Here is a 17,156-nt window from a genome sequence, read left to right on the forward strand (position 1 = left end):
TGCCTGCTCTAGGGATTGGAGAGGAAAATCTTTTTCTTAAGGGTTGAAGAATTCAGTTGTGAAAACCTCACTCTGTCTGTCTCTTCTTGCTCTTTCTTTCCCCCCCTTCCTCTCTTCTTTGTTGTCAATCACAGCTTTTATTCAAAGAGGGAGGCTGTGAGCAGGAAAAATCCCACAAACAAACAGCCGAGAGGTGAAAAATCCTCTTTTTAAACAAATTTTTTTTGCATCCCTTCCCTTCTAGTTGAGCTCTCTTCATGTCTATGGTAAAGGTAGCCTTGTCTGGAGTGCCCTTGGGAGTGCTTACCCTTGGTGTGTTCACCACTGCCACCATCTGTGGCGAGGACGTCCCCAGCTAAAGACGTGCCCATGACAAAGGGAAAAACAAAAGCCAGAGTGAATAGCAAAAGACAATAAAAAGATGAAGGGATTGTGGGAAAAACAAAAGAGTAAAAGTCTTAGCCGTGATGCAAGCGGCGGTATCATCAGAAAGCTTCTCTAATCCAGGATTACTGTGTTTATTTTGTGTGTGTGTGTGAACATCTACTGCCTCTGATCTGCAAACGCACCATATGTGTTTCAGTCACTTCTGTGCCGTACACACGGTCAGCACCCTGGATCACAAACATGTTGTCATTGTTTTTTTGCTGCTGTGTATTAAGTCCAAGTTGCATGAGAACAAAAACAACAAAAGGATTAAACGTACTCTGTGTAGATAAACAGGAGTTTTTTCCACAATGCCTGGGCATAATGGCGCTATCAATATCAACAAAAGGTATTACAGACACATTTTGTGTATTATATTGTAATATTATACACAATGCTGGTGCTGATGCTAATCTGTAAATGTGTTAGAGCGAAGCAAAGTGACTCACAGCAGCTCATATCTGTGTTTTTGTTATTGGTTGGTGGTCCAAATGGAATTTAAAAAAATGTCATACATTTCATTACATTGTTGTCTAATTGTGCTGAAGGAGGGATACACAGAAACTAAACATTTCATATTGATTTTTTGATGTATTTAACTATATGGAGTCTGAGGCTATTTAGTCCATTTCTGAATCCTTTTCATCCTGCCTGTATACACCACTTAAAGAGTGTTTAAATGCCATGTTGGTATATATTTTTTTCAGCACAACCTCACCTATATGACCTAATAATAATTTATTTTTTATTCTGACTTACTGGATCAACATTTTGAACCAAAAAGTAAAAACAAAATAAATGTGATCTTGTGATTGTGTGTCATCCTGTCATCCAACTCTGGTTTTTATTCTAGTGTGACTCTTTTATTTGTGTCTTGTGTGTTTAGTGTAACAATTTTGGTTGTTTTGTGTCTTTTTTGTGTATTTTTGTGTCTTTTTTTGGTCATCTTTTGTCTTTTTGTGTCTTTTTGTTAAATTCTGCTTTTCTCTTCTCTGTACAGGAGCCTCTGGCGGGTCCTACCACTGTCACCCAGATCACGCATACGGAGATGAGAGCGACAAGGTAAGCCACACACCTTTAACATGTTACATGATACAACATGAGAAATTAAGGATGCACCAATCTGATTCTGATATCGGGCCAATATTGGCACAAATATCTGTTAAATTCTATGTTTATAAACAATATAAATTATATAGACTGCAACTGAATTCCTGTTTTACCCTCTGGAGTCTCCAAAAGCTCCAAATCCAGACATCCAGACTAGAAAACAAAGCAGCGTGGAGCCCTACTATAAATTTACCTCTAAAGTTCTGGCTGTACACTCCATGAGGCCAGTTTCAGTTTGATGATGATATACCAAGTAAAACTGGAGACAAGCTCAAATAGATTTAGTATAAAATGATAGAACTGGATGTAACCCTCTTATATGTTAGATTTGCAACCTTTGTTTACATTTGCAACATTTCAAATTCTTTATTGAGCATGATAGTGTTTTGAAAGTAAAAAAAAAGATTAAAAGTCACATTTTATGTTGGACTAAAGGACTAAAAAAGACACAAAATGACACAAATTGACTAAAAAAAGACACAAAATGACCAAAAAATTACGAAAAAGACACAAAATGACTAAAAAAAGACACAAAATAACAAAAAAAACATACAACAACAGATACAAAATGACTAAAAAAGACACAAAAAGACACGAAAAGGATTAAAAAATGAACAAAATAGCCCAAGACTCCATAAAGGTAACACCAAATTAAGTATGTTAATGATTTTGAAATGATTCATAAGAAACCTTTAAGAAATTGGCGGAAAACATTTAACGATTAAATATGTATAGCACTTTGTAAATGGTTAATAACTGGTTTATAAACCATCTATAAACATCACTTAGTTGGTTATTGTAACGTTTAAGTCGAGCCTGATGTTCCCTGAAGAACGATCACGGAGACTTCCACAAAGTGAAGCTTTGAATTGAACACCGATATCAGATTAATGCATCCCAATAAGAAATCTATGGATGTTTCTTTAAGTTGCCCACTGTTGTGCAGCCTGATTGAGATCACGCTGAGCTGTGACTCATGATTAGATGATATCTTCTCTCAGCTGATGGTGGGTGAAGGACTCGTACACGCTGTGCAAATGCAACGTGCGAGTCTCATGCTTCCCCCGGTCAACTCACACTCGTCTGAATGAGTAGGAGGCTGAGTTGTAGCCAGTAGACATGACTGGAATCATTTTGTTTCTGGTGCTGCTGCGGTCATGAACTTCAGTAACCTTTGACTTTGACCCATTGTGATATAGAATAACCACTGTAAAATAAAGTTATGGTTTTTACTAACTTTTTGTCCAATTAAAAGTACTTGAGCAGCACTTTTCTGATACAGATGATCAATATGAAACACTGCTAGTAAATGCTGCTTTCCAATACGTTAAAAAGGTATTACAATCTGACTAAAATTGTAAAAAGAAAAAGAAAAAATGCAAACATTTTGTCATTTCCAACAATCTTTTGTAGACACTTTTTACAGTGACTAAGTAAAAGCTAAAATGTATTATTTTTGATGAATTGACATTCATCTAGTACTAAAATAAACATTATATAAATACCCAAGGCATTAGGGCTAAAATAACTAAAGGTAAAACTTATGTATTTTTCAGTGGGTGTTGTTCACTACATCATGCTTTCTGGCAGCTAATCATTTTTATTGTGCTTATGATTTAAACCAGGGGTCTCAAACTCAAATTACCTGGGGGCTGCTGGAGGCAGTATCAAAATGACCAAAAAAAAAGAGACACAAAATTACTAAAAAAAGACATAGAATTACAAAAAAAAGACACAAAATTACCAAAAAAGACACAAAATTACCAAAAAAAGACACAAAATTATTAAAAAAGACACACAATTATAAAACCCCCACACAAAATTGCCCAAAAAGGACTCAAAATTACCAAAATAAGACACATGATTACCAAAAAAAGTGATGTGAGTAAACTCACATTAAACTTTCATATCAAGGTGAGGGCCACAAAATATCGTCACGAGGGCCGCAATTGGCCCGTGGGCCGCGAGTTTGAGACCCCTGGTTTAAACAGTAGGAGCTCCTTGAGAAACAGCACAGGTGAATCATAATCCTCTGTTTCACAAATGCTGAAGTATGTTTATATGGCATACATTTTTTTTTACACATTATACATTTTTAATATCCAGGATATTGTAGCAGCTGAGCAGATTTAACTACTCAGCTGAAGGCCATGATATGTCTTACAATCTCAACACTTACTGTATAATTTCCCTCGTACTCGAGGATGATATTCTTTACTATAAACTCCAATTCATAAGGGGAAAAAAATGAACATATTGCACCTTTTCAACATAATGTAACTGAGCATTTAAGCAATATTAACATGTCAATGAGGTCAGTATTCTAAAAACCCACTCGTGCGGTTTATATAAGCAGAATGTAGTGTACTTCAGTAAATGATAGTCGTCGTCACAAGCGAGGCCTGTGTGTTAAAAAGCGAGCGGATGAAGCGAGAGGAGAAGAGGGGAAGGCAGGATGCTGAGGAAGGTGTTGCAGAAAGCTTGGAGGGAGACAGCGAAGGGTGGAAGGGAGGGAGGTGAGGCCAAAAACAGGGAGGGGGCATTGCTAATGATTTCACCTCCAGCTGTGGGACTTGGTTGGAGTGAGGGAAGGGAAAGGAGGGGAGGGAGGGAGGGAGGGAGGGAGGGAGGAAGGGAGGAACAGTGGCAGAGGAAACAAAATGGGCTTTGAAATCTTGTTGATGGAAAGAAAATAAGTGGGGGAGGGAGAAGTGTGTGAGTGTTAGTGGAAGCATGTCTGCAAATATTAATGAATCTGTAAAAGCAAATGACCATATTTGCTCAGTGTGCAGTGTGGACATTCATGCTCACTTCCTCAGGCTGCAAGAGAAACCTGGGCTCACTTGTGTTTCTTAGGTGTGTGTGTGTGTGTGTGTTTGCATGCACTCTGTGGGCTTCTCTTTTATTTTGGTTCTCAGCAATGACAGCGAAGCCACAACAGCTGCTGGCCACGGTTACAGGGTGTGTGTATGTATGTGTGTGTGTGTGTGTGTGTGTGTGTGTGTGTGTGTGGGTGCATGCACATCCCAAATGTGGACATAGTGAACTAGAACGTGGAAGGGTGTGTCTGTACTCATGCTTTAGGATATCTTCCCAGCCTGGTGTGTGTGCATACTGAATGTGGACACAGTGAAAGGAATGGAGGGTGTGTGTGAGTGTGTGGTCTCTACACTGTGAGTACCGCAGAATGTGCTGTAATATCAGCCATAGAGCAGTTCACAATGTGGCTGGGCCGTGCTGTGTGTGTCTGTTTGTTTGTTTGTGTGTGTGTGTGTGTGTCTGTTTGTTTGTGACTGTGTGTGTGTGTGTGTGTGTGTGTGTGGAGCCTCAGAGTGTCAGCATGTTATTTTTTCTCTATTTTTCTGGCTTTAGTGGAAACATGTTTGGACCAGACGTGTGTGTGTAAATGTTCACAACAAGCACTCTATTAGAACATAAGGCCACGTTAAGGCATATTGCTGGAGCACACACACACACACACACACACACACACACACACACACACACACACTCCTTTGTCTGACACCGCTCCCCTCCCACTAACGCGGGTAGACAGGCCCATCAAACTTTCATACTAATGGGCAATAGTCTGCATGTGTTAAGACATAGTGTGTGTGTTTCTGTGTGTGTGTTTGTGTGTGTGTGTCCTGTCTAAGAACTTCTTGTCTTGTCCCCTCAGATTTTAGGCCGGGGTCTCGGACAGGCCAACGACAGAGGAAAAAGGGGGGAGGGAGCAAGAGGAAGAGGGGTTCAGCTTATCTGATGGAAGGAAAGGGGGGGATGGGAGGAGGCTGTCGGGGTGTGGGTGTGTGTGTGTGTGAGGAGGGGATGTGTCAGGCTTGGGATGGAGGAGGCTGGCTTAGATATGAAAATGGGCACAGTAGATGTCCCAAGGGTGTTGGTGTTGGGGCGAGGCTGGTACAGAGGTTGAGGGGTGTCGGTGGGAGGAGGGGGGGTGGTGGGGTTGTTGTCGAGAGGAGCAGAGAGGTTTGGGAGTGGGAGTGGGGGTGGATTGGGGGTGGGCGATATGGCCCTAAAAAACATCACTATATTGATAAATACTAAATAAAAATCTAAAATGTAGTTTGAAATGCAAATCTCAACAGTTGCCAAATACAAAAAAGTGACTCTTGCCTCTTGTGTATAAGCAAATAATAAAAATAACCATTTAGGGGTTCCGGGGGCATATTTTAATTACATTTTGTAAAGGGGAATAAAGGTTCTTTTATGTTTTATTTAAGGCATCTTATTTTGACATCCTTCTTGTAAATTCTGTGGTGGATTCTGCTAACACATCCATGTGCTCTTATTTTGAAAGCTGCATGTGTTTAGCTACAGGGAGTAAGTTGCTTTTTGTGATTAAAACAACTTTAACCACTACGTCAAGAAGTAAGAACGTTGCCAATATCATGATATGCAATTTTTTTATACTAAAAAGTATACCGATATTATCGCGAATGATATGATATGGCACACCCCTACCCTCCAGCCTGTGTCGAAAAGGGCAGAGATATAATGTGCTTTTTTTTTGTTTCATCTACTGAAAAGAATATGTTGAATTATTTAAATGTCTTTATTTGCAAAGCTCTCCTGAAATGCAAAGACTTCAATGCAACTGTTTTACATACAAAGTAAATGCAAAGACACAAATTTGCATCAGGTGACACAAATGGATGTAAATGTGCATAGGCAAAAAATTCACTGTGTCACAGTGTCGGCGCTTCGATTCTCCTGACGTGACCGAGAAAATATACGTTTCTCATCCATTGCCAATTCTCAGTCTTTGGGCACACAGAACTCTGCAACTGTACAGAGACAGAAGAAAAAAGGAGAGGGCTTGAAGCAAAATAAGAGAAACCATCACACTGCCCTCTTGTTACTTGATTCCAGCTGTCAATTGTACTTTACTACCGACCAAATCAACAGTAATTCTAGCGGATACATCCCAAAAACAAAACCAGCCCAGCAGCTGTAGTTGGTCTGAAGGCACCATAGGAGCATCTGAGAGTATTTAATGTTGCCTCTTGGTATAAAAACTACTCAAAACTTATTGGCTTTAAAATAAAAAAGCTTGGGAGGAATCATCCTACACTAAGTTTATTCCCACCGTGCTGTTTTTTTAAAAAATATTTTTGCATTTCATAGCTTGTAGAAATTGTTAGGAGCACTTTCTAAAAGTAATTCAAACTGAGTCACTGACAACTGTAAATATGCAGGATTGTGCATTTGTGACAACATGTGGGAATGAACTGGAAACAATAGCACATACTGTACAAATACTTGCCCTTTTTTTTAATGTTTGGGTAATTTTAACCCATTTTCGAGTACACAATTCCAAAACTGGCTTGTACAGATATTATTCCATTTCTTCCAGACAGCAAAAATATACTTTAAACCATGGTTGAGGCAGATAAGGATGCATTTAGCTGTAATGCAGATTAACCCTCTGGAGTCCATCTATTTATTGAAAATACACGTTTTATTTACAGTAATAACTTTATTTATATATCATATGTAGACAAGCTGAGAAAGCCAGTTGAAAGTGCATCATAGGAGCTTTCACAGTGTGCCATTTATGTTTCTAGACCATTTCTAAAATGTGAATTTTCTCTCTACAATGAAAACTATTACTATTTTTATTTTACATGCAAATAGAGTGTTTTCCTGCTGTTTTTGTGTATATAAATGGTTAAAAAAATGTTACATTTCCATAGACACCTGTGTCTTTTGTTTGTATTTTGGGTTCCTGGCAGCTTTTTACTTTGTTAATTAAAATAAAATGAAAAATCTGACTGGTAACCAAGTTTGTGTGGAGAAAAAGGAGCCATGCATGTGATGTAAGGACAGACTGAAAGATGCTAAACAGAAACGAATGCACAGGAAGTTGACAAATTTGAACCAAAATCCTCTGGACTTCAGAGGTTTAAAGGGTTTTTGTAGAGGCTAGATGGTGCACCAGAAAGGCAATTTACACGTCTTATAAAAACACAGACGGACACACTCAAAAGTGGAGTGTGTATCCGTCGCTACGACCCAGATATGTTCTGTCATTTAGGGTCTGGTGGCCCCCGAGGCTCGACCGAGCTTCTCCTCTCTTTAATCTTTCTCTTGCACTCATTCTATCTCTACTTCTCTTTTTCTCCCCCTCTCCTATCATGTAGTGGACTCCGGTCAAGACTAAATGAAGTGTTATTGTTTGTCTTTCCCATAAGCTTTAGCTCAGGTCACATCCAGTGCTCCGAGTGAGCGATAGAGCCATTAGTGTACACTGTGTTTTGGCCCTACAGTCAAAATACATTTTGTTCATGTTTTGTTGGAACAGCAGCGTCTGCCTTTTAAAGAGCTTCAGAAGGTATTGTTCTTTATAGGCTGTAGAACTCAAACAGTGGCAGCTGCCCATGTGTGAATGTGAATTTGCGCATGTCTGCGAGCGTTTCCATAACTGTGTGTGTTTCTGCAGCCTGCTCTCCAGCTGTTTCCTGTTAGCTATCACACTGCTCTCAAGGTTGCTGAGCTGTGTATGTGTGTGTCTCTGTGTATGTGTGTGTGTGTGTGTTAAAAGTCACAGCCGCTGAGTCATTTTTATCACACTTTAACAACGTGTCTCTCCCACGAAGAGGGGAGGTAGGCAGGGATCAAGTAAGTAGAGGGGGGAAATGTTGAGATGGTAACTATGTGTGTTTGTGTGTGTGTGTGTCTCTCTCTCTTAAAGAACCGGTGTGTTCTTCAGAGCTCAGCTAAGGTCTGCAGTATGACTAACATCTGACACATGAGCGTGTGTGTGTGTGTGTGTGTGTGTGTGTTCTTGCCTCACCGAGTGCCGACTGTGAGAGTCACGGCTTGACTGTAAATGTAGTGAGTCACAGATGAGTTGATCGGATTGAAACGGAGTGTGTGATAACTCTTTAGTCAGCCTAAACCTGAGTGACTACTAGGGTTGTCACAATGCTAAAATTTTCAACTCGATACCAATACTCAGGAAAATGCTCGATACCATTTTCGCTACCACAAGGATAAAAACAGAGACCCCAAAATTGAACAGAAATATTTTTATTAACAAGAAAAATGCAACATGTTAAAATGAACAGAACCACAGGTTAAATATTTATAATAAAAATTGTGCTAAAAGAAACTGCAACTATGATAACAAGCTTCAGGTCTGAGGTAGTGCAGAAAATAAATAAATACAATAAACAATAACAATTAGAACAATATTTTGAGGTTGTATGCTGTGCACAATATTAGGCAAGCTTGATAAAAAAAATTACAATAACTTAACTTAAGTGTTCATTTCTTGGCTAGGTACTTTTGACAACCCTACCATATACATATTGAAATAAAATAAAGACATGCCAAGAAAGCCCAAAAAAACCCTCAGGGGGCTTGAACAGGGGGATTCCCTAATATAACATAACATAAAAATAAAAAAAAAAGAAGTTGTGCTAAAAGAAACTGCAACTATGATAACAAGCTTCAGGTCTGAGGTAGTGCAGAAAATAAATAAATACAATAAACAATAACAATTACAACAATATTTTGAGGTTGTATGCTGTGCACAATATTAGGCAAGCTTGATAAAAAAATAACAATAACTTGACTTAAGTGTTCATTTCTTGGCTAGGTACTTTTGACAACCCTACCATGTACAAAGCCCAAAAAACCCTCAGGGGGCTTGAACAGGGGGATTCCCTAATATAACATAAAAATAAAAAAAAGAAGTTGTGCTAAAAGAAACTGCAACTATGGTAACAAGCTTCAGATACTCGATACTTTTGAAAATGAGTATCGTATCCGGATACAACGTTTAAGCATCGATACTTTTGACAACCCTAGTGACTAAGTGTTCAACTTTGTCACAGTTTTGTGTGCATCACTCACTTTTTTTGCCTCAGAGAGAAAGTATTTGTCGAGGGTGTGTTCGTATGACTCGCACATGGGCCTGTGAGTGCTTGTCTTGCGTTTTGCATTTCCTCACTCCAAGAGGAAGTGACTTTGTACCCTCAGGGCCTCTGAGTGCTGCTGGTGTAATATGCTCTCTTTCTCACACATACACACACACACACACACACACACATAGAGTGGATCATACAGGAAATGCCATGAGTCACAAAGGAACTTAGTGTCCATGCAGCAGTATGGATTGGACGACTGTTAAGCATGGTGAAATTGATTTGATACGAGTGCTATGGGTCACTAACCACAACACTCATCCTTCCATTTTTCCACCCCTCCCTCCCCTCTGCAGAGCGAGGAAAGCCCCAGTCCAAAGCGCCAGAGGCTGTCCAGTCAGTCTGTCCTGGAACAGCTAACCTCATCCGCCCCCCCACCATCCACCCCGTCTCCCCCCATCCGCCCCTGGGAGTCAGGACCCCCAAGTCGGAGGCAACCGCACCCACACACACACTACCACCAGGAGAGATGCCTCACTCCGGCTCGGCACAGACGCAGGTGAGTTTGTTTTTTCAGGCGAGGCAAGGGAAGTTTATTTGTATAGCACGATTCAACATAAGGTGATTCAAAGTGCTTTACATACACATTAAAACCAGCAAGACACAATGGAAAACAGTAAAAACAGTCAATTAAAACAGGGGAATAGAAATAAAAATACAAATAAGATAAAATAAGATACAGCAGGATAAGAAAAGAGATAAAATAATAAAAAGCACAAGTCAAACATTGCGTAGTTAGAAAGTAGAGTAGAGCAGATAAGTGTTAAAGTTAAGAGTACACTGCAGTAAACAATAGTGTTTTTAGTCCTGATTTAAAGGAGCTGATCTCAGATCTACAGGTAGTTTGTTCCACAGGTGAGGAGCAGAATAACTGAGAGCTGCCTCTCCCCGCTTAGTTCTTGTTCTTGGGACACGCAACAAGCCAGTTCCAGATGACATTAAAAAAGACACAAAATTACCAAAAAAAGACACAAAATTACCCAAAAAAATACACAAAAGTATTAAAAAAAGACACAAAATTACAAAATAAGACACAAAATTACCCAAAAAGCCATAAAATTACCAAAAAATACATAAAATTACAAAAAAAGACACAAAAATACAAAAAAAAACCCTTAAAAATACTCAAAAGGAACACAGTCTATGGTGAAAACTAGACCAGAAGAACATTTCCTGGTTTAAAAAAGACATGCAACAAGCCAGTTCCAGATGACATAAGGGGTCTGGATGCTTCGTAGAGAGGTAGCAGATCAAGCATGTCATTTGGTCCGAGACCATTCAGTGCTTTGTAGACCAGCAGTTTATTTCTGCGACTTAGTTCCACTAAAAGTTACAAAAAGGGTTCTAAAAAAGTGTTAAAGTTTGAAACATGCCTCGGAAAAGGTGACGACTATGAATATTATTGAATATTCTGCATGAAATGCCTAATTCGTGCTTGGATATGAATATACTGCATAAACTTCCTGATTCATTCATAACATTTCAACATAATCTGGTGTTCAATCTGCAACAATCCAACCAAAATTATTTTAATATTTTAAATGAAACAGTCTCGCCAGCCATTTAATTGTCTCCTCATATGTCACACACCAGATGATCTAAGATAGCTAATAGCTGGATAAGTCCTCTGAGCAATTAGCAAGCATTGAATAATTATGATCACACTTACAATTGAAGGTAATATAAACATAAGGTAAATAAATTGATTGTTCTAGATTTGAGATATGATGACATGGCTTCAAAAGTCTGAATAATTTTGTTTTACATACCTTGAAGGTGCTTGAAAAGTGCTTGAATTTTACTCTTAAAAAGCTGTTAAATTCCTGACTTCTAGAAAATAAAAAACATATTGTTTCACACCAGACAAGCTAAGTTAGCTAATAGCTAATCTGTTGACCCCTTACTCTGAAAATGCACAAGCATTAGATAATCATTATAAAAACATCAAATCAAAGTTAATGTAAACAGCAAATAAACAAATTGTTAACATACTGATGCTGCGGCTATAAATTAATTCTTACATTATGTTTTCAGTTGCATTTATGGCAACTATTTTGATGTAATGATGAAGGCTCTGAGAGTCTGGACATTTTTACTTTAGGAACCTTGAAAAGTGCTTGGAGCCCTTATGTGACCCCATTTTGGTTGAGCGTACATCAAATTCTAGAGAATAAAGATAAATATTTACTGAGAATATTACTGGTGGCCTGTAAGAAATCAATAACGAAGAAATGGCTGAAGAGGGAGGCATCTAGTGTCGATGAATGGACTGATATTGTGTACAACATCTTTGTAATGGAAAGAATTACTTTCGATTTAAGAACACAAAAATAGGTAATTTTGAAATTTGGGAAAAATGGATTACATATGTCTCCACCATAAAACCGGATTTCGGGTAATCTCAGATTGGACGATCAGAATACTTTCATTTCTTTGTACCTTTCCTTTTTTTTTTTTTTTTTTTTTTTTTTTTTGCAGTGTTTTCCAATCCCCTTTTTGTACGCTTTTACTTTTCCCTTGATATTTTCCGTATTTGTCTATAGGTCTTCATGTTGATTGTTTGTTTATTCATTTACATGTAAAATCAAAAACCAAAAAAAAAAGAAAAGTGCTTCGAATTTACTCTTTAAAAACTACACAAAACCTGAAGTTAAGTGAGCTTTCCGAATGTAAAACCTTCCCTCTCTTCCCCCCTGCAGCCCGCCAGCGAGGCGTCAGCGTGGTCGTCTCTCCAGACCCCCCCGTCACTTGCCTCCGCATCACCACCCCTCCACCCAAGGCCCCGCCCCTCGCCTGTCGCCATCGGAGCACCAGGATGAAAACTTCCACCACAACTCCCACCCCAGCACACACCAGACGTACCCCACACACACGCCCATCGCCTACGCTCAGCCGCCGCCAGCCGGAGGAGGCGGCGCCGCAGGTTTGGAGGAGCCCCGAGCTTTCCACCCTCCCACCTTGTCGCCACGACTACTGCACCCGGCTGCTCACCATCATCACCTTCATCATCACCATCAGCAGCAGCATCACGCGACGCAACAACAGCAGCAACAGCAGCAAGGAGCCATGGTCATGGACCTGCATGAACAGGTGTGTGTACTTTACCGAATTTATAAAAATAAATAATAATAATAATAATAATAATAATAATTTAAAAAAATAAATTACCGAATTTCCGAGACTTCAAGTTCAGCGGTTCCCAAACTTTTTTAGCCGCGCACCCCCTTCTATGTCCAACACCTTCATAAAAAACAAAATGCATTAAGATTTTTTTTATAGCCATATAAAAGGTGATGTTTAATTATGCTCAAATGACCAGAACACACAAATAATAAAATAATCACCGTCACAACGATGCGCTATCAGAGGCAGAAAGCAGATAAGTTGAGGAAAATGTTATAATATTTTGAGCTGCGTTGAACAAAAATTGCAGCAAATTTAAATGAGCGTGGAGCTAACAAACACAACCCGTCATCATAACACGGGTTGGAAAAACGGAAGAAGAAAACTTCTTCTATGCTTCATTATGAGATGAAATGCATTTTGAAGTTGACCAAAAATACATGTAAAAATGACACAAAACTATCAACATAGACACAAAGTGACCCGGCCGATACCAAGTACCGATCCGATCCAAGTATGTTATAAAAAAGAAAAAAAAATCCTACTACACCTGCATGACTGTGATAGCACACACAAAATGTGTTCCCTAACTGCCTCGTATAATTTGGGCAGCGTCTTTTCTGAGATATATATATATACGACCTGGTAAACAGTACCTTGGCTCAACATGCTCCATTAAGTGGCGAAATCCCACATTTTTCGACAACAGACGGGGTTGGTCATCCAGGATAATAAATTCCAGGATTTTGTCTGTTATCTTGGTTGCTTTTACGCTTCTTTCTCTGGGGATTTTTTCTCATGGCTGGATGGAAGGCAGCTTCCAGAGCTTGCTGCTGCAGCTCGTCCTTCTTTTTCCCGTTTGTTTTAGAAAATTTGTGACGTGTCTTCAGGTGTTTAATTAAATTGCTTGTGTTAAAATTAGCAACACCCCTTGAGATTTTATCTTTGCACATGTCACAGTCTTACTAATTTAATAAATGACGTGGTATCAGATCGGTGCCTGGACTCCAGTACTCGCCGATAGCGATGCCAGCATTTTCTGCAGTATTGGAGCAATTTCCGATACTGGTATTGGAGTCGGAAAAACTCTACTGTGTGTGTGTTTATCTGCATATTAACCATGGTGTGTGTTCTCCCCAGCTGCAGCAGGCCAGTGTACCAGTCTCCTACACAGTGACCCCCGTCCCTCCACACAGCCTTGCAGCACCTTTGTGTAGCGGCCAGCACCTTCCCCCTACCTGTTCCTCACAACAACAAGTCCCCGCCTGCAGCGTGGTCTTCAGCACTGGACAACACTACCACCCGGTGAGAAGAACACAGCAGTGTGCACTTTGTAGGACAGTGTGGGTTTGTTTGTTCATAAAAAAAGTACACTTTGTGCTGTGCAGTCTCTCTCAAGCCTCAACCAAAGAAAAAAAATCTCTAAGGAATACAGTCTGTGGTGAAAACTAGACCAGCAGAACATTTCCTGGTTTAAAAAAAGACAAAATTACCCCAAAAAAAGACACATAATTTCCAAAAAAAGACACAAATGTATTAAAAAAGACACAAAAGTATCAAAAAAAAGACACAAAATTACCAAAAAAAGACAAAATTACCCAAAAAGCCATAGAATTATCAAAAAATACATACAATTACAAAAAAAGACACAGAAATACCAAAAAAATACTTTAAAATACTCAAAAGGAATACAGTCTATGGTGAAAACAAGACCAGCAGACCATTTCCTGGTTTAAAAAAAAAAGACAAAATTACCCAAAAAAGACACATAATTACCAAAAAAAGACACAAATGTATTAAAAAAGACACAAAACTATTAAAAAAGACACAAAATTACTAAAAAAAGACACAAAATTACAAAAAAAAGACACAAAATTACCAAAAAAGTCATAGAATTACAAAAAAAAATACATAAAATTACAAAAAACTAAAGACAGAAATACCAAAAAATACTTTAAATTATTATTTTTTTAAACTTCAGGTTTTAGGGGGTTATTTTAAAATCGCCCATAGGTTTTCCAGGCGTTTTAGGCCTAAATGGGTTAAAGGGGCCTGTGACTCTTCCTGGGCTTTACTGCCACCTTGTGGCGACTTGTTACATAACAATTAAAACACGCTTTTAAAACTTTTTTCTCTTTCTTTTGTCCTTTTCCCAGATGCTCCAGGCGTGTTCAATGCAACATCTGCCGGTGCCCTATGCCTTCCCCTCGCTGCTGTCCAGTGACCCCCAGTTCCTGCTGCCCCACCCCCCCCACCTCTCCCACCACCCGCCCCACCTCCCCACACCCGGACAGTTCCTGCCTTTCCAGACACAACAGCCACGATCGGTAAGTTTCCATTTCATTTATTAATTCTTCTTTTCAAAACAAAAAATAACCAACAACAACAACGTAGGTTAGATGCATATTTACATACACATACTCACATACACACCATTATACAGATTTACATATCAACATATAGACATTTACACACATACAGTATATATAACTCTATACATATACATGGATCTGTAAGTAAGTAATAAGATAAATATAAGAACCTTAATATTCAGGCCTCTCCCCTGCTACTCCACACTTTCAAATAAGAGAGTTTCTCTATATGTCGCCACTTAATGTCAAATAAATAAATAATAATAATAAATAAAAAAATAAAAAATAATATATATATTATTATTATTATTATTATTATTATTTTTTTTTTTTTTCAGGCAACCATAGTTTATCAACTATTTAGATCGGAGAATTTCTAATACTCCCGCAAAGAAAACAAATGAACAAACAAATAACAACAACAAAACAAAACAATGAATGGTTTGTTTTTGTAGTTTATCTGATATTAACTTATAAAAAAAATAATACAATGCAAGACTTTGATTTGCATAAAGGAAGCAATAGTTGGAGTTAGTTTAGTAGTTGAAGTTTTATACAGACTTCAAAAACAATACCAGCTAATAAATAACCTATTTGAACTAGTTTTTGATAACAGAGGGGTGCCTTCTTCCTCAAAATGATATATAAGTAATATTCAAATTTTTGCTCTCCTGATTTAGCTAAAATACCTTTTATTTATAGAGCACATTTCATGCACAAGGCAGACTCAATGTGCTTCACAATGGATATACATAATTACAGTTACAAAACAAAACAAAACAACAGAAAACAAACAAACAAAAACAAACAATTAGAAAAAATCAATTACAAATTAATTGAAGAGTGCAGGTAGACAAGCTATGCCATATTCATATGCATATGCCATATTTGTAAACATCTTGAACCCAGGTCAGTAGCTGTTCACGGTCCATAACGTGGTTTGTTTCTTCTCAGCCGTTACAGAGGATTGAGAACGAGGTGGAGCTGCTGGGGGAGCAGCTTTCAGTAGGTGGAGGCTTCAGCTACGCCCACCACCACCACCACCACCACCACCACCAGCCCCCCTCCAGCCTGCCGCCCTCCACCCCCCTCCAGTTCCTGTCGCACCACGACCCCCTGTCGCAGGAGCTCTTTACAGTGGTGAGTCCATTCATCATCATCATCATCACCTCTTGTTTGGATTATAATATATAATTATGGGAAGAAATGAAGCCTTTATGCCTGAGTGGAATAAATTAATTTTCTTTTGTCCCATTTTTCCACAGCCCTATCCCCACTTTATGCCTCGCCGCTTCACAAGCCGGCGCTACCGCTCTCAGCAGGCCGTCCCCCCGTCCCCCTACCACCCCAGCTTCCTGCCTTACTTCCTGTAAGTGTAGTGACTTCCTCAACTTTATTTTGGAACTAAAGCGGTGGATGTGCAGCAGAGTCACTAAATGTTGTGTACGTTGTCTTTAACCACCTGCAGGTCGATGCTTCCTGTGCCCCCTAACGTGGCCCCAACTATCAATCTAGAGCTGGATGTGGACGACGGAGAGGTGGAAAACTATGAGGTAGGACCAACTGCTGGCATAACCTTTAGGCCAGGGGGCTCAAACTCGCGGCCCGCGGGCCAATTGCAGCCCTTGTGATGATATTTTGTGGCCCCCACCTTGATATGAAAGTTTAATGTGATTTTTATATGAATGGCACTTTACTGTGTTGTGTGTGGAAGGTCCCTTTAATTACTTTAATTTTGTGTCTTTTAAAAAAAATAATTTTGTCTTTTTCTAATAATTTTGTGTCTTTTTTTCAATAATTTTGTGTCTTTTAATAATTTTGTGTCTTTTTTTAGTAATGTGTCTTTTTTGGTAATTTTGTGTCTTTTCAAAGTAATTTAGTGTTTTTTCAGTCATTTTGTGTCTTTTTTTAAAACAAATTTTGTGTCTTTTTTTGTAATTCTGTTTATTTTTTGGTCATTTTGTCTTTTTTTAAAGTAATTTAGTGTTTTTTCAATCATTTTGTGTCTTTTTTTGGTCATTTTGTGTCTTTTTTGGTCATTTTGTGTCTTTTTTTGGTCATTTTGTGTCTTTTTTGGTCATTTTGTGTCTTTTTTTGGTCATTTTGATACTGCTTCCAGCAGTCCCCAGGTAATTTGAGTTTGAGACCCCTGGTCTAGACAACAGTAATGAATTAT

General features: G+C 38.8%; 1 protein-coding gene across 2 annotated transcripts in view; it reads left to right on the plus strand.

Moving 5' to 3' along the window:
• rnf38 (ring finger protein 38) overlaps positions 1-17,156 on the plus strand; it is a 40,877-nt gene that overhangs the window by 22,410 nt on the left and 1,311 nt on the right. For both annotated transcript variants that reach the window (XM_059359315.1, XM_059359394.1), the window contains 8 exons: positions 1,427-1,488; positions 9,782-9,984; positions 12,185-12,575; positions 13,749-13,913; positions 14,765-14,935; positions 15,935-16,120; positions 16,246-16,349; positions 16,449-16,533. In XM_059359315.1, coding sequence (XP_059215298.1) covers positions 1,427-1,488; positions 9,782-9,984; positions 12,185-12,575; positions 13,749-13,913; positions 14,765-14,935; positions 15,935-16,120; positions 16,246-16,349; positions 16,449-16,533 — 1,367 coding nt within the window. The remainder of the gene's footprint in view (positions 1-1,426; positions 1,489-9,781; positions 9,985-12,184; positions 12,576-13,748; positions 13,914-14,764; positions 14,936-15,934; positions 16,121-16,245; positions 16,350-16,448; positions 16,534-17,156) is intronic.

The sequence above is a fragment of the Centropristis striata genome, chromosome 1 (genome assembly GCF_030273125.1).
Source record: "Centropristis striata isolate RG_2023a ecotype Rhode Island chromosome 1, C.striata_1.0, whole genome shotgun sequence".
Taxonomy (NCBI): Eukaryota; Metazoa; Chordata; class Actinopteri; order Perciformes; family Serranidae; genus Centropristis; species Centropristis striata.